The sequence below is a fragment of the Gavialis gangeticus genome, unplaced genomic scaffold (genome assembly GCF_001723915.1).
Source record: "Gavialis gangeticus isolate Ggan-Ray unplaced genomic scaffold, GavGan_comp1, whole genome shotgun sequence".
Classification (NCBI taxonomy): domain Eukaryota; kingdom Metazoa; phylum Chordata; order Crocodylia; family Gavialidae; genus Gavialis; species Gavialis gangeticus.
The window spans coordinates 72,476,234-72,498,652 of NW_017729031.1; the positions used below are offsets into that span (position 1 = coordinate 72,476,234).

Genomic DNA, 22,419 nt, shown 5'->3' on the forward strand with positions numbered 1-22,419 from the left:
CACCATCAGGTTCTCATCTGCCCATTTCATGAGTTTGTCCAGATCCCCCTGGATCACCCTCCTATCCTCAGGTGTGGATGCTTTACCCCAGAATTTGGTGTCATCAGCAAACTTGCCCACTCTGCTTCTGACACCAATGTCCACATCATTGATGAAGTTGTTAAACTTTAGGGAACCTTCCAGGTAAACAATGCTTTCCAGATCTACTAGGAATCGCTGCATTGCTTACTTGATAACTTATTTTGATTGTGCAATTTTGAGACAATATTTGAGTAGTCAGAAACCAGAATGTTTATCATCTGCTGTGCTATTTTAGATGCTACATGGCAATATATAATACATTTAAAAATCTACTAGAAAATATACTGCACTTTTGATTTCTCCCAACTGCCTTCCACTTTTTAATGCTGTGATGGCTTTGGAGGTAAGATAAGCCAGGGCTGGATGCCATAAGACTGAACTTTATATAAAAGCATCTGCTCTAGCCACCTGCATTCCTTCTTTTTTCCCTGGAAAAGGGGAACGGATTGAAGCTCTTTTTTGGTTTTGTCAGGACTAAATCTTGATTCAATTAAGGTCACAGGCAAAGGTCCTAGTAAATCTGTAGAATAAGCTCTTAAATCTTAGTAACAGATTTGATTATTAACAATACCAACAGCACTTATTCACTTTGCTGCTTCTACAACAGTGGTGTCAAAGATGTGGCCTACAGAGCCCTGTCATCCAGCCCATGGTACTGTCTGTGGGTCACAGACTAGACCCATATGATGGAAGTGGTGTCCCCTGGACTGCCTCTAGTGCTGTACAGTTCATATGGTGCACAGGGCTGGTCTGTGGGTCAGATCTGCCTTTCAGACAGGCCTTGTACCACTCACTGAGCCTGTAGGGCCTGATGAGTTTGATACCCCTGCTCTGCAATCATTTGCCAGTTCAGTCTAGACGTTTGGGTTTGTTGTTTTGCAAATTTAAAACCAGCCAAAAATGAGAAGCTGTTGTTTCAGAATACACTAGAAACTGCATGAGATTTTAAGGTATGTTTATGCTGTGGAGACAGAATGCACCAGCTGGGATGCTCCAGCCATGCCACCCTCAAACGCTCCTGCCAACTTTCTCCACACCCAGAAATAGCCCAGTGAGGCCACTTGAACCCTTAGTTTCCAGCAGTGGGAGACTTGCTGGAGATGATCCCAGCATGCTTCACCACCTGAGTTCTGAGTTTGGAGCATGCAGAGTGGGATGGGTAGGCAGGGCTTATTTTTCACCAGCAGCCGCACAAGTAGTGTACCAACAATGTACACCAGTGATTCTCAACAGGGGTGCTCAAGTTTGAAATCCCTGGGTTTATCTTAAGAATCATGGCAACACCCTTGAAACAAACTGGATTCCATAGTGTTACATATATTCTGACCTGTTTTGATCTTTCTGAGCTTTTTGCAAAAGAAGACTTGATCTGTTATAGTAAAAAAACAAGTGAAAACGAAGAGCTTGCATTTTCTGAGGAATGTCTTGTGTTTACCAAGGTAGAGAACCACTGGTATACACAGACCCTTAATGTTATTTTAATGTGATCTCCATGCTCTTGGCTTGGCAGTAGCAGTCAGTTACCAAAATTGCAGTCTAAATATGGGAGTCACCTTACAAAAATCCTCAAGCTATCCCTGGCTGCAGGCTGGGTATCTTTGGCTAAATACAGCTTTTGCTTAAATTGGGGTAAGTCCTAATGACCTCAGAGAAAACTAAGCCTGTAAGCAACAGATGCTATGCAACCTGTATTTTACAGTGGCTTTGTTTTGGTGTAATGGCCGTTTCAGCCTCTGCCTCTTCTGTTGGTTCCTTGGTTCACTGATGTTTTGTAGAAGGTGTACATTGCAAAGTTAAGGAACCAAGAGTACTGCATACTGCCTTAGCTGGAATGCTCTCTTACTGGAGATAATAGGCAGTATAAAAAGTTGGGGCTGCTTTTAGGGATGAAAACCACAGCTTGCTGACATTCTGCAACACAGGAAGGCCTTCGGATTATCAGTTAAGGCCTCCATGAGGGTGGATACCAGCTCCAGCACAGAGCCCAGGTATATAAATGGGGCTCCATATAAACATGGAAGTCTGCCCATACTGAGCTTATTTTTGTTCTGAGGCCCAGTAAGAGTAGAATTGAAGACCCTGGCTAAACTGAAACCAATATCAAAACTCCTGTTGATTTCAGTGGAGCCAGGTATTCAACACCTGGACTTTCCTCTTGACAGTGTTCACCAACTGACCTAGAACACTGTCAGTGTTTCTTAGGCTAACTGCTCTATCCTATAGGCATCTGCAAGGAACTCTTGCTAAAAGTGCAAGTTCTGTTACACCTCAAAATGCCATGATGTTTTCAATGTCAAGGAGCCGTGACAGCTACTGGTTACCATGTGCTACAGAGAAGGTATTACATTTGTACTTAAAGATATAGTCACAGTTCTCCATAGAAGGACCTGTGCGTGAAACACCTGCCTCAATCGTTATTTAATTCTTATGCCTGAGGATTTTCAGCCTCTGCTCTGATGTCACTTTTTTCATTAAGTAAGGAATATGATTTGGATTAGTAACTAAGAACCCTCAGTATGTGTTTTTTTTTATCATTATCTTTTTAAATATTAACGTGATACAATGCCTTGCATGTTTATAAAATACATACCAACCTGCCCACATAACAGATCACACCAACAGGATAATGCAGGCCTTTGGAGCAGAGGATGACAGCTATTATTGCATATGCAACCTCAGGGATAGTGACACTAAAATAAATCAAGAGGAAGGCTATCATTTGTAATGTCCATGTCAACAGGGTTATGCTTCGCTCATTGGTGAGTGGTCCATGCTTGTAGCAAACAGCAAAGCTGATAAAGCCAACAGTAAAAAAGTATCCTGTGAAAGCAGAAAAAGTGTCAGAGGACAGAAAGTTAACAACACAAGGTTAACTTTAAGGGTGGGTTAACAAAGATCATGGCTGCTACCTAGCCTGGCCTGCTGTACCTACTGGATACCCCCTGCCACCTGCTGGATACTTGGGAATGCTCAGCAACAAGGGGCAGCAACCTAGTCTGCAGGCCAGATCTGGCCCACAGGCATAGGGCTTTGGGGACATTCACCAGCAGGGGGCTTCAGCAGCAGCTGCTTTCCCATGCTGATGTGGGGAAAAAAACTTTAGCTGTAGGTGCTCTACTTGCGCAGCCACAGGGGGAGAAAGTGGCAGCAGTGGCTGAGTCCTAGTGCCCCTAACTGGGTCAGTTTGGCCTACAGCCTTAAAAGGCTGCCAACAGCTGCTCTATAGGCCTGATATGTAAACTGTAGGAAAAAAGTGGATGCAGTGATTGGTGTATTGCCTTGAACTGCTACAAAAGGCTGCATGTGAGCATTGGTAGGGGATATGATGAATCAGTGAGCTCTCCAGCCCTTTTGGCCACAACATTCCCTTTCCAGTCTGCACACCTCCTACCCCAGAGCTCCCACCAGAGGGGAAATTACAGCTACTGTCTGTCACCATAACCACTCTGTGCTTTCATAGTGGGTGTGAACTTGGAAATGACTGAAGAAAAAATATGGGCAAAATCTGCTCTCTTCCTAATGCTAATACATCAAATTCTTTATATAAGGATCTAATATGAATAAAAGCTTATTTGAATGGATTAGGAGCTTGCAGCATCCACCTACACACATTCATGATAAAAAAACAAAATTGATGACAGGGAGCTGAAAATATCAATTGTTTTGAGTGTTTCTTATAACTATTAATCTGTCTGCTATGCAGTTCTCTTACCTAGTAGGTAGATTCTATATTCAGACCACAGCCACTTCATTCCCTCTTGCAAATAGTGAATAAAATAGAGAGAGGACATCCAGCATCCACTCATTAAAATCCAAAAGGTGCTGTGCTAAGTGTGAAAGAATGTGGTACACAAATTAGCCAGTTATTTGATTGCTGTGATCATATAAGTAGTAACTATCTCAATCAGTACAGGAGTCAAAATGAGCTTTAGACTTTGAAAACATACAAGACACAGTTCTCCTCCCCAAAAGGATCACTATCTGACTCACACATTCAATCTTTCCTCCTACCCACTGCATGGCACTCTGAAGTCTCCAGCCAAGACAGGTTAAATTGTTTTCGTCAACTTCCTGAAATAGATCACCATTTGGCGGTGCTGTCATGTTGCATCCCAACTCAGTATGTTAGTAAGTAATAGCCTTATCATACGAGAGACATATGTGGAAGCCAGAGCATCTGGAATGCATAAGTGCAGTGGTGAGGTAAATTTACTTCTACAGAGGAAAAGCTATACTTTCATATTGACTGATAAGTAGTCTCATAAATAAGTTTAGCTATTATATGCTAAAAATACTCAGGTTTCAGAATAAACATTCACTATTTATCTGTTGGCTTTGGCCTTTGGGGTCAATTGTGTGCGATTCGGCTCTCATTTATCTTGGTTTTACATAGATGCAACATTCCCTCCCTCCCTCCCCAATAAGTAGAGTTCCTCTATTATAAAACTAGTACAGGAGCAGAATCTGGCCCTAGATTTTTCAGATGCTTTATTGTTCTTCAAACGACACACTTACCTTTGGAATAAATCTTTTCAATGTTAACAGGAGAAAGACTAGCGTAGCAAGGATACCCAGTACCAGTCCAGCCGAGTAATAAAACACAGCGCTTCTGTTAGGGGAAGCATCTTGATTTGTAAATGCAATACTAATTTTATTTCAGAGATTAATCAGAATCCTAGACTAGAGGTGATGATTCTACTGGGAATAGCTCTTGTGGAGTGATTCCCACAGCAAGGAAACTTTCTGGGTGGCACAGGCAGCTCCCTGTCATCATCTTAGAATAGAATGGAGATGGGAAAGGGTACAGCTTGGATTGGGATAGATGGATTAATTAGTATTGCTCTAAGGGCCATTTGAGGTCCCAGACAGTTCAAATTTGGAGAATCGAGACGGTTGTATAGAACCCAGCCTTCCCCCTGCTGAGAATGAACAAATGCAGCTAAGATTTTAGCCCCAGTTAAACAAAAAAGCCCATCAGCCGTGAGAATCAGAAATAACTTGACATTTTATTACTCCCAATATTTACTTACTGCATTTCTCACAGTCTTGAGCCCAAAAGACACCTCCCCCAGCTTTATTCTTGTTTATTGTGCTTCTATTCACTTAATTTCCTTGTCCACTCTGTTGTAATTTTTGGAGTGCGAAACAATTTTGATCTAATTGCATCAACCTTAGAAAAAGCACCTAATGCTTTTAGATTGTATAGGCTTATTACAAAATCTGAAGTCTAGGCAAAATTTAACCCAACAGTGACTGGAAGATCATCAATAAATGTTAAAATTGTAGAAGTGGCACAGTGCATCAAAGTAAGATGAATAAAAAATTAACTGATTCTATGATGACAAGCACTGTGCCAGGAGACAAAAAAACTTCAGACATCTTCCCTTACATGTTGTACAAAGCCCATGCACTAGACTGTCTCTGAGGTGCACCCATGTGCATAGGGTAGCATAAAAGGTGACAGCAGAGAGCAGAGCCCTCAACAACCTCACAAACAGTTCCTCGTTCTGCACCATGGAATGAGACTTTTGTAATCTTCCTTAATGCAACAAACCCAGGCATTCAGTCAACTTTTCTGGTCTACAGCAGGGGAGGATGATGTTTCTGCTGACATCTTTGTAGGGAGTATCTGAGGTACAGTCCTGTGTCTTCCCCCATGTGCTAGAAGCCATGTCCAGAAATAACCATGTAGGTGACAAATCCTTATGCCACAGCATTTCCTTGCAATGGCCCTGCTGTAGATAGGTATAATAGGGCCACAAAGACCCACTACTATTACAGATTGGAAACTGACAATTTTCTTATTTAATTAAAAAAATGTTTATGATCTTTGTCTGCTGATGGATAGCAACTAACCCAGGATGCAGTTACCCTAATAATACCAAGATAAGGAAACTAATACTCACCTACTCAAGGTGTTTGCAAAATAGAACAGAAAAACACCAGCTACAAACAACAGGAAAAGCTTCTTATCCACCACTGAAAAACAAAAGTTATATATTTAGGCTAATTTATCCAAGGAGTTTTAATTGTGTAAATATTACCAGAAAAGTCTGTTCTCTTTGAATAACATGCTACTCAGAAGGTAGGATTCAGATGGCACTGCCATTATGATCTGGTCCACTCATAGGATAAATGAAGAGTATCACTCTACTTACTATTTCGTTCTACACTCACAGCATAGGATGTGTTCTTGAGAGGCTGAATTCTGAAACACATTTTTTCTCCATACTGAATTATGTTTATGTTGGTTTCTTTAAATGTCTCTGATTGCCAGAAGCTCTGAACAACACACTTGGCAAATGCAAAAACATTTTCTGAATTTTGACAATTGCTTTCCTCTGAAATAGGCACAAACTCGAACATTTCTGTGCTGTTAATTTTCACCTGCAAAAAATGCAAAACATGCACAGTAGGAACTCAGAACCATATGTCTGTTTTGAAAGACACACATGGTATTCATACATAAGGCAAGGAGAAATAACAGAGTATGGGGCTATAGAATAGTAAGGCAACTGTCAGCCCCTTAAATCAGTTGTTTAGTCCTCCTCAGTTTGGTCTTTAGAGTTGACATTACCAAGAGCTCAATGAGGTTAAATGGTCTCTGTCAGTGTAAGGATCCAACCAAAGGTTCAAATCTTCATGATACGTATTGTTAACTCATGACTGGCATCTATCTACCCACAATTTATTTGCCAGAAAATCATACTCACTTTCCAAATGGGCTACAGCACGTTGAACTGACTACTCCTGTAGCTTCTTGTGGATAATAATGCTATATGAATATTAGAGGAGACCGAGAAGGAAAATAAAAGCCATCAGAACAGAGAAGAAAGGGAGAAAGAAGCAGGAATAAAAATACCAGCCCTCTTTTCTTCAAGGGCTGATCTGTAAGAAATCTTGTCCACCTTCTCACATGGAAAATCTTCTTGATGCTTAGATTGTGAGCTACTAAGTCTGGGCACCTTTAATGACAAATATGGCCACAAGAAGTAGGTATGGCTAGCACTTTGCTGTGGGAAATCTTAGCCACCCCCATTTAAGCATTTATCCCCAGAATATTTTCTCCCAGTTGCTGAAAGATACTATCAGGGCCTCCATGTATTCATATCTAAAAATAAACATGTGTGTTCCATGTACCTGGAGAAGGAAGTCCCATTCCCCCTTGTGACAGGGGTGCCACTGTTGGAGCCTCTCTGAGTATGGCTCCACCCTCCTCTAATGGGCTAACCGCCTGCTTAATCTCCTGCCACACCTTGATCTTATTTAATTAATAGATTGTTGTAATTAGCAGGAGGCTGCCCATTTCTACACGCAGATGGTGCTGGTGTGATCTGACTGGCCCTGTTATGTCTCAGCCCTCTTTTTGCCCTCGGGGCTCCTCGCCGCCCCTCTGTCACTCTCGGGGCTCCTCGCCACTCTTGGGGCTAGGCCAATGCACCCCACAACATACTGCGCCTTCTTCAGCGCCAGGAACCCCCACGCTACTGGGGAGTCCCTATGAGGCCTCCTCTATCCCTTATAGCCTCACCTGATCCTCCGGTTAAACAGTGAACACAAAACACAAAGCCCCCAGGCTATAACATAAAACTAAACCATCCAGTACAACAGTTAATCCCTACCAGGCAAAAATACTCCAGCAGCAACCTGCTGACACTTGTGCAGCCAAACCTTGGCCTTCTCTCTGTACTGGCTGAGCTCCTCACTCCTTGGCTGTCAGAGGGGAAACTGCCACCCTAGCCTCCTGCCTGGGTTTTAAGGAGGGCTGAGCCCTGCCCCTTCCTGTCAGGGGGTTTCGCCGGTTGCCCCAGCAACCAGCACCTGTGCTGCCCTGGTGACTGGCAGCTGCGCCTCCCCCTTCTCACCGCTAGGGGCTCTCTGGAGCCATCCCTGTCCTCAGACGCAGGGCACCTAAGTGCTCTCTGACACACCTCCGCCCCGCTTTTACTCCAGACTCACCAAGCCGAGTACTTCTTTCGCTAGGTGTCCCATCCGCTTTGGGGTTCTCCTCTCGGCCATTTCCTCCGGCACCCAGCCATTTAGGTATAGGAGGTGGAGGTTTTTAGGCGCCTCCTACTTGCCTTTTACCCAAGGTGCACTGTGTGGGATTTGTTGGGAGTAACCCACCACAGGTAGTCCCCCCACACTAGCCATCCTTGGAAGGGTGCCACTTAGGCCGGTCTTTACCTCCCTGTTTCAGACGTTCATGCGGGTAGCCCTGGGTAGGACATCCTGCTGATGATGGCGGCTGACACATTATCATCATCATAGGGAGCCCGTCTCCCTGCTGCTCCCCTGCCTCGCTCCAGTTGCCCTTTTCCAGAGTTTAGCTTTCTTCCTCCAGCTGCTCGCCTAACAGGCCCCCCCGGCACGTCCCAGGATTGGAGGGGTCACTCGGCCTCCTAGCAGCAAGGTTAGGGCCTCGAAATATACGCCCCCTTCTTTCTCTCGGCAGGGGTCTCTCTGTTCCTCCTGGTCCCTCTTCTTCCTTGTACTGTCTTGAGAGAAAGTCAGCATTTCTATCTTTTGGTACGGGGGGCCTGATACCTCTGCAAAGCCTCCACTTTGCTCAGCAATGGTCTCACCTTCCCGCTCCCCACTAGGAACCCCAGGTACTGCGTTTCCTCCTTTCCTATCATACACTTCCTGGGATTGGCTGTCAGCCCCGCTCTCCTTAGGTCTTGCACTACTGCTCTCAGCGCGGCGAGATGTTCATCCCAGCTCTCAGTATATATAATAATATCGTCGATATATGCTGCAGCGTAACCCCCATGGGGAGACAACACCCTGTCCATTAGCCGCTGGAACATAGCCGCAGCTCCATGCAGCCCAAACGGCATGCGTCAGAACTGGAAGAGCCCCCACGGGGTGGCGAACGCTGTTTTTTCTTGATCCTTGGGTGCCACTGGGATCTGCCAGTAACCCTTTGTCAGGTCTAAAGTGGAAATGTAACGTGCCTGCCCAATGTTTTCTACCAGCTTGTCCACTCGGGGAATCGGATAAGAATTGAACTTGGCCACTGCGTTTACCTTCCAACAATCGATGCAGAGGCGGATCTTTCCATCGGGCTTAGGTACCACTACGATGGGGCTTCGCCAGTCACTGTGGGATTCGCATATTATACCTTGCTCCAGCATCATTGCCAGTTCGGCTTTTATCTGGCCCTGGAGCCACTGGGGAATCCGTCTCCAACTCTCACGTATCACCTGGCCCGGAGGAGTTTTTATCCGGTGTACCACGCCCTGAGCTTCCCCCGGGGTTCCCCGGAATACATCTTCGAATTCTTTGACTAGCTCAGCAGCCTGTCTCCTCTGTTCTTTTGACAAGCGTGGGGCCAGCTCTACGTTGTCTGATCCATTTTCCTTTGTTAACGTGGGTCCCAGCTCTAATTCCTCGGGATGAGGGGCTAGGTACATACACTCCCGGGTCTCCCACTACTTTAACATGTTGATGTGGTACACCTGCTTCTTTTTTTTTCTTATCTATCTGGTGTACCTCATAGTCTACGGGTCCCACTCGGCATATGATTTCATAGTGTCCCTGCCACTGGGCAAGCAACTTACTTTCGCTGTCCGGCAATAGGACCAACACGCGGTCCCCCACATCAAACTCCCTTTCCCGGGCGCCTCGGTTGTAATGCCTTACTTGCCATTGCTGGGCTTCCCTGAGGTTTCCTAAAACCAGGGTTCGAGCCGCTTCAAGGCGTTCCCACAGTTGGATCACATATTGTATGATGTTCTGGTCGTTACTCTGTTGTTCTTCCCACCTCTCTTTAATTAGATCCAGGATTCCCCTCGGTTGCCAACCGTACAATAATTCAAAAGGTGAAAATCCAGTGGAAGCCTGGGATGCCTCTCATACTGCAAACAGAAGAGGAGGTATCATTCTGTCCCAATTTTGAGGGCTCCCTACCACGAACTTTTTCAGCATCTGTTTCAGCATCTGATTAAATCGTTCCACCAGCCCGTCTGTTTGGGGATGATAGACGGCTGTCTTCAGATGCTTAATCCCCAAGGCTTTACTCACGGCCTCAAACACACGTGACGTAAAATTCATTCCTTGATCAGTTAGACGTTCCCTAGGGAGTCCTACCTGGGAGAATATTTTCAAGAGTTCATTGGCCACCTTTGGCGCGGACACTGTCCACATTGGCACAGCTTCCAGGTACCGCGTCACATAATCCAGGAAGACCAATATGTACTGGTTTCCTGTGCTACTTCGAGGGAGTTGCCCGACAATGTCCACTGCCACCCTCTCAAAGCAAACCTCTACCAGAGGCATCGGGACTAAAGGGGCTCTTGCGGGCTGCCTTGGGTTTGTTTTTTGGCAGACAGGACACGAAGTGCAGTATCTCGCCACTTCTCCCATCATACCTGGCCAATAAAACCTTGCTCGAATGCATGCTTGTGTCTTGTCCTGGCCTAGACGCCCGCCCATGGGAAGCTCATGGGCCACCTTCAACAACGGCCGTCGATACCGTTGCGGGATCAACAACTGGGCAACCTCCTCTCCTTCTGGCTTCCCTTGCTCAATCCGGTATAGGAGGCCATTCCGCACCTCGAACCTCGGGGTTGTTCTCATCAGCTCCGGCCTCAATACCTCATTGTTTCTCCAAGCGAGGTGTTCCTGTAGCGCCCATCTAAAATCTGCCTCTCGGCTCTGTTCCCGTTGAAAATGTTCATCTTCCCCCAGCTGGGTACTATCCACCCTCTGTCCCGCTTCCTCTCCGGGGAAGGGTTGCTCCGTTTCGCCCATGAACCCCTCTGCGGTCGCTTTATACCTCACGCCAACCATCTCTTCTAACAACTCGGGCCAGTCACAGCCCAGTACCACAGGGTAGGGTAAATGGTCTGCGACCCGCACTAGCATCTGTCAGGTCCTCTTGCCCACTCGCAGGGTGACCCTCACCCTGTCAAAATCAAGGTGGTCCCCACACCAGCACTGCATCTTCGCCTGATCCACTCTTCCCATCTCCCTTGCCGGTAACACGTCGCTCCATACCACAGTCTGTGTTGAGCCTGAGTCTAGCATAACCACTACTCTTTTCCCCTCTATGGTTACTTCTACCACCGGTGCAGGCAGCTCATCTGCCACCTCGCGGTCAACTCGGTCTGTGTAGCCGCACATTCCTACCTGCTCTGGTGGGCCGGGTCAAGTGTTTCCCATCATACTGGCTTGCAGGGTCGGTTGTCCCGCTGCTTGATCCTGCGGGCCTTGTACTGCTTGGTGTGGCCGATCCAAATCTTGTTGCCCCGACTCTAGCCCAGGGGTTAGCGTTTGTCCTCTTTTCCCTCACCACGCGGGCCCAAGGGTTCTCTTTTTCAAGCCGGCAAACCAGCGTCTTATAAAGCCTACTGCCATGTAAACCTTTCCCGGCCAATGCACCATTGTGACAGGGGTGCCACTGTTGGAGCCTCTCCGAGTACGGCTCCACCTTCCTCTAATGGGCTAACCGCCTGCTTACTCGCCTGCCATGCCTTGATCTTATTTAATTAATAGATTGTTGTAATTAACGGGAGGCTACCCATTTCTACGCGCCCCGATGACAGGGGGCGCTATCTGCGGCTCCTTTTCCTCCCCTACACCGCAGCCCAAGCCTCACAGATGGTGCTGGTGTGATCTGACTGGCCCTGTTATGTCTCAGCCCTCTTTTTGCCCTCGGGGCTCCTCGCCGCCCCTCTGCACTCTTGGGGCCCCTTTGTCACTCTCGGGGCTCCTCGCCGCCCCTCTGTCACTCTCGGGGCTCCTCTACCACTCCCGGGACTCCTCGCCGCCCCTCTGCCCTCCCTGCCACTCCTTGCTGCCCCTCTGCCCTCTCGGGGTCCTTCGGCCACTCTTGGGGCTCCTCGCCACTCTCGGGGCTAGGCCAATGCACCCCACAACATACTGTGCCTTCTTCAGCGCCAGGAACCCCCACGCTACTGGGGAGTCCCTATGAGGCCTCCCCCACCCCTTATAACCTCACCCAGTCCTCCGGTTAAACACTGAACACAAAACACAAAGCCCCCAGGCTATAACATAAAACTAAACCATCCGGTACAACAGTTAATCCCTACCAGGCAAAACTACTCCAGCAGCAACCTGCGGACACTTGGGCAGCCAAACCTTGGCCTTCTCTCTGTACTGGCTGAGCTCCTCACTCCTTGGCTGTCAGAGGGGAAACTGCCACCCTAGCCTCCTGCCTGGGTTTTAAGGAGGGCTGAGCCCTGCCCCTTCCTGTCAGGGGGTTTTGCCGGTTGCCCCGGCAACCAGCACCTGTGCTGCCCTGGTGACTGGCAGCTGCGCCTCCCCCTTCTCACCGCTAGGGGCTCTCTGGAGCCATCCCTGTCCTCAGACGCAGGGCACCTAAGTGCTGCAACACCCCAATAGAGGTGAAATGAAATTGTTTTTTGCCCCCACACAGGGAGCCCACCTCTCTGAAGAAGTAAAGGACAGTCTGAAGAAGTAGAGACAGAGAGTGGATCCTCAAATGACCTCACAGGGAGAAAATATGTGCCCAAAGTTACCACTGTTTTCAATGGAATTTGAGATGTCTTTTTTGTGCTTTGCAGCTCAGATCTCAACATGTACATTTTTTAAGTTGCCCCCTGACTATTCCAGTTACACAGATGATATTATGTAGCCTTGATCTTTTTTCTACCTGTAACAGGGCAGCCGGGCCCCTTAAGGGAGGCAGCCAGGGGGTAGGAACCACGGTGTGCGTGATTAGCCAAAAGTTAAAACCCTAAGGGTAGAAACAGCAAGGAGCTCAAGCTGGGAAAGAACAGTTCGTGGCCAGGAGGCAGCACTGAACCCAAAAGAGCTTGCTATTAAGGAGGAGCCAAACTACAGGAGCCTTCCTTGCTGCCTCAAGAAATGTTAAAGTTTTGCTTTACCCACCTGCTTGTTTGGGGCACGGATTATTGCTTGTATTAAGAAGACTGGCTGAGGGGCTCCATGGGGAGTTGGCGCACCAACCTTCTTGCACTACTATTAAAATAGTCACCATCTAACATACAGTATGCCCAAGGTTTGAGGAGTTGTTTCAGTTTCCTCAATAAAGCAAGTAAGAAACCTCAAATAATCAAATCAGCCATGCCAAATGTGAGAGTTATACACCACTGTAAGATGATTCTATCACCTATGCAAGCCTTGGCACCTGTAATACAGTATCTAGATCATATTCTTTACTGGAAAAAAATCCAATATGAAATGTATTACAAATCTGAAGCACAATCCACAATTCCACAAAGAAAGTGGAATCTTACCTGAATTGCTGACCAAATATATTTTAAATCCATTCTTCTATTTTGCACGTAACAGTAACAGTGTGAATTCACTTTGTGGAGCATTTCTGTTTCCTTCAAACAGATACAGTTTTCATCTAGAGGAAAAATAGTGTTAAACTGAGTCTATGGCAAAGCATAATAATGCATTGTTTCCACTTAAACTACTATTTAATATTCTAGGAACCAAAGGCAATTTGCATGAAGCCTAACACATTTCACTATGTACAGTTTTCTAAAGTAATTTTCATTTGAGACTTTGGCTTCTAAGTCACTTCCGAAAATCTGGGCAGGGGGAAGGCTGCTACTATTTTGGTATAAAATGTGGGCCAAATTCACTGCTGGCTAAATGGGTGTGCTTCCATTGAAATCCGTGCTTATCCCAACAGTAAATTTGACTGTACAAGTCTAAAGAGGTAAACAGGCTTACAAATTCAAGTCTTCTAATGTACAACACTGCTAGTGAAGGCGGAAGTCATAGTCATAATGCCACAAACCATTCCCAGTAGAAAAACACCATAATTCTGTAATTTTTAAACAGCGTATTAAAAAAATTATACTCTCTCAGATAATTTACTGTCATTCTTTTTCCCATATATTCTGAACAGTAACATAAATTTAGTGGTAATACTTTGTAGTGAGGGCAGTTAGGTGTCTTTAGACAAATTTTCACTGTCACCTGGACTGCTAATCAGTCACTCCCACTGTCTTATTACATTGAAGTTTTTAGACTCCATACCACTTTCAGGATTAGATGCATTCCTCAGAATAGAAATGTGCCTGAAAAATGGGGCACAAACAGCCCCACTCTGCCCTGCTGCATGTGCAGCACCTTCCTAACTGCTCAGCCCACCTCCAGGAGCAGAGGCAGGAAGCAGAAGCTAGAAGATGTACTGTAGTCTGTACCAGGGGCAGTGGCTGCTGAATGAGAGCCTGGGAGCTGCAATGTTAATCCTTAGGGTCCATTAGTTGGACAGCCCTGATTTAACTAAATCACTTAAGTTAAACTAAAGCAGCTTTCTTGTGCAGAAATGTTTCTGACCAGTTAAGTCTCACCCACACTGAAGCTTATGGAAGCTGAACATCTTCAGGCCAGAGATAAATATAGCCTATGGTCTAAGTAGCAATTCCCATGCAGATGCTTATCATCACTCTCATCAAAGCAATAGCACAAATAGCTTGACATCTGGATGACAAAATATTGGATGATAAGCTCTTTCATGAACTAGTACCTCCCGAGACTCGGGGCACCATTTGTAGTCAGTGGCAAGCAGGGACCATCCGCAGAAGCCAGCGGATGTTGGCAGCGGAGAGTGGGGACTGTCCGCAGAAGCCAGCAGTGAGCAGGGACTGCCTGCAGAAGCTAGCAGCAGCCAATCTCGCGGGGGGGGGAGTACATACCTTCCCTATGCATTGCCTGAGCTCTTTCTTGCTAACTAACTGCTCCTCCACAGAGAGAGACCAACACCTGAAACGATAACGAGTAGTACTCGGCCTTGGTGAGGCCACAGCTGGAGTACTGCGTCCAGTTTTGGGCTCCATAATTCAAAAAGGATGTGGAGAAGCTTGAGAAGATGCAGTGGAGAGCCACGCACATGATCAGAGGTCATGAAAACAGACCTTATGATGATAGGGTGAGAGCCATGGGGCTCTTCAGCCTGGAAAACCGCAGGCTCATGGGTGATCTGGTGGCCACGTATAAGTTTATCGGGGTGCTCACCAGGATCTGGGGGAATGTCCATTCACCAAAGTGCCCCAAGGGACGACAAGATCAAATGGTCACAAACTCCGCCACAACAGATTCAGGCTGGACGTAAGAAAGAACTTCTTCACTGTCTGAGCCCCCAGGTTTTGGAATAGACTGCTGCTGGAGGTGGTTCAAGCACCCACTTTGAACACCTTCAAGACACATTTGGATGCTTATCTTACTGGGATCCTATGATCCCCAATTATTTTCTGCCCCTGGGGCAGGGGGCTGGACTCAGTGATCCTTCAGGGTCCCTTCCAGCCCAAATGTCTATGGAATCTATGAAAGTTTACAGTTTGGTGGCAATGGTCACTAGCTGCCCATATACTATGAATCACCCTGGGCTCCCTAGGCTGCATAATGCTGCCCCATTCCTTGGGGCAAGGGCAGGAAGTGGCAGCCTGAGGAGGAGCACAAAGGCTCTGGCTGCTGTTGCAGCTGCAGCGATGGGGTGGGGGAGCAGGGGCTGGGTTAGAGCCCAGGAGCCACCAGTTGGACAGCTCTGAGTTAATGGGTGGGCACCTACATAAAAACAAAGAGTAAGGCAAGGAGATGCCATTCTCTGAGCAGGGCTGTACCTCAGTCTGAACACTCTGCACATAATTTATCTTTCCTGCAAAGTAACAAGTTCTTAGGGAAGGAACCATCTGTCTGTGGAAACAAGCAACCACAGACCTGCCAGACTTATGATCAGCTGAAGGGTTCAGAGGCAGCCCCAACACCAGGGACCTCCAATGCAAGCAGACGACAAACTAGTAATGCCTCATGACTAGAACCTGCGACTCAGAACAGCTTGTTTTCATTGTCCTTTTAAGCTAAGAGGTGTACACTTCCCTCAGCTATCTTGAACCAGACTAAAATGAGAGCTGAAAAGTAGGGATGCACTGAACGATATTGTTTGGGGCCAATACTGATAGCCAATTTTTAAGGAGCCATATCAGCCAACACTGATCTGATTACCAATACAGCTGTGTACAGCTGGTAAATCTGCTGTGGTGGGCGGGGAGGGGGGAGACACTAGAGTTACCAGCTGCATGCAGCGCTCCATGCTGCCTGCTCTGCTCCTCTCTGCCTACGTGCTGCCCTGCAGCTGCATGCATGCACAGGCCATTTATTGGCCAAATTATCAGCTTCATCAGGCCAATTTCCAATATAAACAATTTTCGTTATATCTGTGCCAATCTGATATCGGACTGATGCATCAGTGCACCTCCACTGAAAAGACACCGTCGTCTTAAAAGTAACCCTTTTCTCTCATAGTTGGTAGGGTCGAGGGACCTGAGCAGATCATCAAGTCCAACCCCCTGCATGGGCAAGAAAGAATGCTATCTGCAAATGTTTTATCTATTATAACTGAAAGATGAGGGGGAAACATTTTTTTGCTTTGTATAGTTCTTGTATTTACCAGCACATTGTTTAAAGACATATTCACCCTTTCCTTTGATAGATCAGTTTCCCCCTTGTATTTGTGTGTAAACTCCACATTAAGCAACAGAAAGCATCATTCTATACAAAACTGTCTGGCAGAGGATCTCTCTAAAAATATTTTGACAGGGTTTTTTCCCTCCTTTAATTGATAAAAGTGCAAGTGGAGGGTTTCTCTGTAAAGCCTGCCTCTGGCACAATGAGAGGCTGGATCTGTATACTGCAGGATCCATAAAAACAAAGAAAAAGCTAGTATCCTTTGCATGCCATGCCAAAGTTGAGGAGGAGGATGAACCCCATTTCCTGATCTCCCCGACGCTAGCCGCCACTATCAATCACTGCCACTGCAAAACAAGGGCTGTGGGTTGCCCTGTGAGAACCCAATGTGGATCCAACCTGTCACTACCCGAGGTCCCTCGGGAGCCAGAGCCATGTCCCAAAGGGGGCTGAGCACGTGGGCTACTGACTGCACTTGCTAGGCAGGAGGGAGATTTGAGAGAGGGACGTGAACGTTTCGGGCGGAGCATGGGATGAGCCCGCAGCTCTCCGGAAGGTGGAAATAGAGGCAGGAGAAGCCCTCGGGCTCCTCGCTCGGAAACCAGCTGCCGGGTCCTGCTCCTCACTGGGGAGTTACGAGCAATGACAAGTAAATAAGACGACTTCTTGGCACCGTTGTTTTCAGTGTGCGAGTTCTCAGAAAATGCGGTAACTAGAGCTTCCCAGGCGGTACTTCCCCGGGGAAGGACAGGGCCCAGCCGCGCGCTCACCCCGGGGACGCTGCGGGGGACAGCCCCCAGCGTTACCTGCGGGCGCTGCCACGAGGGGCAGGGGCAGGGGCAGTAGCAGCAGCAGCAGGCGCCGCAGCACCAAACCCGCCCAACACATGGGCCGCGGCGACGGTTTGAAGCGGGCGCGCGGCACCAGACCCGACGAATCCGGGCCCGAGCCGAGCAGCACTGGCTGGCCTGGGCCACCCCCGGAGCGGGCGCGCAGGCGCAAGCGCAGGCGTGGCTGGAGTCCAGAATGGGCGATCGATTGGCTACGGCTGGCGGGGCTGAGCGCCCCCGCTTGGGACGCCCCGGCACAGGCTGGGTGTGGGGAGGGAAGCTCTGCCGAGAAACCCCGCGCGGCTGCGCCAAGCCCGCGGCGCCCGGGGAGGTCCCTGCCCCAGTCTCTGGGCACGCGGGGACGGGGGGCGCAGCAGCTGCTCCGGACAGGAAGTCCCGGATGTGCCCCTCCCCCCTCCGGGCGGGGGCGGGCGCGGGCGCGGGCGCCGAGGAGCAGCTGTTGCCCCGTCACGTGACCGCGGACGTCACCGCCCCCGCTGTTGTGGGGGCGGGGAGCTGTTGGCTCTTTCCGTGTGACCCGCGCCGCCCCCAGATAGGAACGACCCTTCCCCCCGGCAGGGGCAGGGCCCGGGCCAGCTTAGTCCGGGGGGACGTGAGCGGGTGTGCCGGAGGGCCCGGTGGCAAGAGAAGGGGCCTCGGGGTTCACTATCGTCTCCCGCGCATAGACGAAAAGAGCCGCCCAGCAAATGGAGCCAGCAGTGAGCGAAGGAAAGGAGGGGCTTGTCTTCCAGCCGGTGGCTGCGGGTACAGCTCCTGAGGCTCACGGTTTAGCCGGATATAAAAAGGGATTGGGTACCTTGGAGCATCAGTACTGCTGATCCTGGGGTTAGCCTGTGAACCACAACTTAGTAGACCTTAAGTCAGCAGTTCCCCAGTTGGGTTGGAACCCGAGATGGGCAATATCTGGGGGGCTGTGAGGAGCCATGCTGAGGGAATGGGGCTGTAAATTGGTCATGCTGAGGAAAAGTTTGGGAAGCGCTACCTTAAATGCTGCAGGCTGCAGTGAGAAAGGAACAGGAAGGGGGAAAATCCTGGCTGCACTCAGATGACTCTCCCCTTCAGCCGTTTCTCTCTGCCACCAGGTGACAGGGAACTGGGCAAATTGGATCTATGGTTTGACCCACTAAATAGCAATTCTTACATTATTATAAGGGCTTGAAATACAGGGGCTGGAACAAGATGCTATGAAGAAATCTAATCCTTCCTATTGAGAAACCAGCCAAAACTCAACCTCCAAAGACCAAGATCAGTGATGGTCACTGCAAGTTCCTATCACCCCAGGGTGCCCTGAAATCTATTATTTTTCTGCAGTTGAAAAATGAGTGAAAGAGCTGGCATTTTCCTCAAGTCTAACAACGCTGAAAACCACTAACTTTAGTATTTCTCTCCTCACCATGTTGCATGCTGCCCCTCCATCCACAACATAAAATTTGGGCTGGAAATTTAAAGAATTAAGATCTTGCAACAGGGAGTGCTTGAATGAGCCACCAAGACAGAACAGGGCTACGTTACTCGCCCGCTGGCAGCTAGCAGCTGCCACAGAGAACCTGACAGAGCAAGTAGGCACCTGTGCAGTTCCACTGTGGTAGTGTGGAGGGCACCCTGAATATTAGCAGCTGTTACAGGGGCTACAAGAGCTGTCAGAGTGGGCATGTCTGCATATACTTTCTGGTGGCTGCTAGGGGGTGGTAGAAGCCTGGCAGAAAAGGGGTTTTGCTACCATGGGGTTTCTGCAAGTTGGTGTGCTCACAGTTTTGTCACAGAACCATACACAGGTCCTGTGTGAGACTTTGCAGGTGTAGTGGTTGAGGTAGTTAAGCCATTCTTTGCCACCTACACAACCTTACAACAGAAGACTTAAAAAAAAAAAATGTGTAATGACCTGTCAAAACCTTTGCTTAGATGCAACTTGAGACCTCCAAGACAAATGATGTAGTCATCTCCCTCTTGCTTCATTTGTCATTGGTCTTCTGGAAATCAGGCTAAGGTGGGGAAGAAAGAAGAGTTCTGAGTAATTATCTCCATGTCTAAAATATTTTATTCTTTTGCATAAACTACAAAAAATTAATATAAATTTACCAAGATTTTTTAATACCACTAATACCTACTTCTATACCATATCCAGTATGTGCCCTTTACAGTCTGGCTGCCTTGTTAGTCTGAATATCTTTTTTGTCATTGTATTTGAACAAAGTTAAGCAGGCGTGTACAATTATGGCATATAATTTTTGTTTTTATTTTGGTGGTTCAGGGCTTGATTCATTGCCTTTAGTCGGAATTGGACTAGACTGTTGAACAGCCAACCTTTCTCTATCACGGCTAACGGTATTTTTTCCATGTCTTTTTTTTTTAATGAAGGATGTCTAGTCATTTACACCTCCACCAAGTAGGTAAAGAAGGACTGTCATTCTGATTTGGTAGCCTTTAGCATCTACTTTGTACTCCTGCGATACAAATATAAAGTAATGCCTGCAATCAGCAAGGCTATGGGAAAAGAGGCCCCAAAGTTTTTGGATCAGATGCAATGTGCAGAGTCTGAAAGAAAAGAACCACCAATGGTTTTATTTAATTATCTTCAATCTTATTTCTTTCCTCTTATCCTCTCTTCACCTCTCCTTTCAAAAGATTGCCTGTACTAAGCTCTCTGTGGCAGCTGTAGTTGCTGCAAAAATATGTTTGTGTGTTCTTGTAATCTAATTCTTTTAAATAGGTGACATCTCATTTATGTGTATTAACAGCTGAGCATCAGTAGCAACATTTATTTAAAACCTCATTTTGAGATTTTCACGTTGCAGCATTTTTTCACTCATGATAATGTATTTGCTGGTTATTTTCTATGAGAGGGGAGAGAGATCTGCGTTCATTTTTCTGCCTTTGGTATTTTCATTCGTAGGACACTATGCACTTCATTGCTAATTAACATTCAGTAACTGTTGTAGGGTTACAGTCAGTTGGTATGAATCAGAAGTAAAATGAAGATCAAAAACTATGAGGCACCTTTACTTGATTTCCAAGGAGAACATATTCAATGAAGCAGGATATAATACTTACTAGATAGTTTTGTACCACAGCATGTATTCTTTAATAAAAGGCTTTTATTCCTCTTGCTGTAGTGGCACCTGCTAGTGCTCCTACAATAAGGGATATTGCATGTCAGTTTTTATTGGAAACTTATTTTTTATTGCATTTGATCTCAGTAGTATTTTTATGTAGTCAAAGGCTTGGTTTTTGTAAGAGTTTACAAGAGCCTTTAGACTTAAAGTAAGAAGGGTTGAGCAAGATCAACATTTTGGGAGGATCTAGACAAAAATTAGGCATCGTGGTCAGTGATGATTTAGAAGATTATTAGTCAAGGTCTAGAGAGATTGCATGCTGATGAGATTTAAAAATCAAGCATCAGCTATTCAGATACCACTGTGATAGATGTGGCAAAATATTGATAGACCATTAGTGCTTAAAAATTTCCACAGCCCAACTTACGTGATTAGCCCCTATATCTTGCAGATGAGGATGATGTATTTAAATGGAAATATATCACTGGCTAGGGTAGTTAGTCAGAATCAAATTTTACAAAACATTCCAGTTTAGGTAGCTTGGTTTGACTAGCTAACTTACCCCGTGAGAAACTTCCATTTAGATTTGCCATCTTCTTTTTCAGTTTGCTACTATGTGAAGTATGCTGTTAATTAAGCAACTGCGTTTCATCTCAGAAAAGACAGCTGCTTCACTGGGGGTAATGTGTATTCTATAAGAAAGGCACTAAAAACTTGGCAGATTGGTGAGCTGGAACATTTTCTAGGTGAGAGCCATTAGCTCCTTCAGAATTTAAGTTTTCACTTTTTTTTTTTTTAAACAAATTTTTATCCCTTCTTTTTAAAGAAAAGAACCAAGTATAAGTCAACACAGTACAGTCCTATGCAGTCAAAGTCTTTGCTGTCCCTCCTGAATTTCAGAAACTGATTAGTCATTTCACCTTTCTCTACTGCTTTTTGTAGTTTTCTGAGATGGATACAGATGAGAGAAAAAAAGTCACAGTCACATGATGACTGGCTTCTTTGTCATTATCTACCAGCAATCCAAAGTTCTAGCGATACTCCCTGGCTTGGAATTGTTGTAGCAGTCCGTATACACTCAGTGAAATGCAGTATCACAAAGATCCACAGGTTTCTTTCTTACCTTGAACTTCTATAACTGAACCCCATCACCCTGTCTTTTGAGGCAGGATAAGTCCAAATAATCAAATGTAACCCAGGTGGTACTCCAGGAGGTACCCCCTCTCCAATAGAAGGGATCAAAGCGATGCACAAGCACTGTGGGAGGTGTAGGGACTCTCCTCCCCCTATAGAGCAGAGCCAGACCACCAATGGGGACTTAACCATATACCTTTTAATGAGAGAACAGTACTGGGAACATAACCGGTATAAACCAGGGGGTATAGGGGACACTACAATGCCCTGAGGGGGCAGGATTCAACAAAGGTTGGACACTTACAATCATAGACATATTCATCCAGTTGACAAAAGACAGGGTTAACAAAATATAAAACACAAACAGCAGAACAAATAGTACTGGTTGGTGAAATATAAAAGGCACAAAATGTCAAATAACAAGGAATATAGGACTTAAGTAGCTGGAGGGGGAGAAAGGGGGAAAACACAGTGACCCCTTTCCATGCAACAAGAATTTCTCCCTTTTACTTCACTCACCCCAGCTAGGACTTAAACTCAGATCATCCACATGGTAGGCAGAAACTACCATACAGCCACCAGTGGTGGTACTGTGCGAAGTGACTAGGGGTCTTGGCCTTCCAGGAGCCCTGACCTCACATTGAGCTGCCTGGTCTCCAGAAGCAGAGCTGGGAACCCCTCAGGTTGTTATTCAGATCCTCCTGGAGCTGGGGAGCCACTTCTGCTGGCCGCAGCCTCTTGTAGCTGATCCTGGAGCCCAGCGGGGAGCCTCTCCTGCTGGCCACATGCCACACTGCTGAGGGTCCAACTGCTGCCTGTAGGTCCCACTCCTTCAGGTGCTTCTGGGGTAACTGCTCCTGCCCAGC

General features: G+C 46.9%; 1 protein-coding gene across 4 annotated transcripts in view; it reads right to left on the reverse strand.

The window, feature by feature from the left end:
• Positions 1–17,496, reverse strand: part of NEMP2 (nuclear envelope integral membrane protein 2) — a 25,906-nt gene extending 8,410 nt beyond the window's left edge. The window contains exons 1-7 of one of the 4 annotated variants that reach the window (XM_019523103.1): positions 17,322–17,496; positions 13,329–13,444; positions 6,240–6,468; positions 5,988–6,060; positions 4,597–4,690; positions 3,794–3,908; positions 2,676–2,901 (exon numbers count right to left, since the gene is read on the reverse strand). In XM_019523103.1, coding sequence (XP_019378648.1) covers positions 2,676–2,901; positions 3,794–3,908; positions 4,597–4,690; positions 5,988–6,060; positions 6,240–6,468; positions 13,329–13,444; positions 17,322–17,403 — 935 coding nt within the window. In that variant the 5' untranslated portion in view covers positions 17,404–17,496. Of the gene's footprint in view, positions 1–2,675; positions 2,902–3,793; positions 3,909–4,596; positions 4,691–5,987; positions 6,061–6,239; positions 6,469–6,794; positions 7,241–13,328; positions 13,445–14,402; positions 14,613–17,321 lie in introns of those variants that run through there. The other 3 variants (XM_019523104.1, XM_019523105.1, XM_019523106.1) reach the window with 3 other exon arrangements.
• Between the last annotated feature and the right edge of the window lie 4,923 nt (positions 17,497–22,419).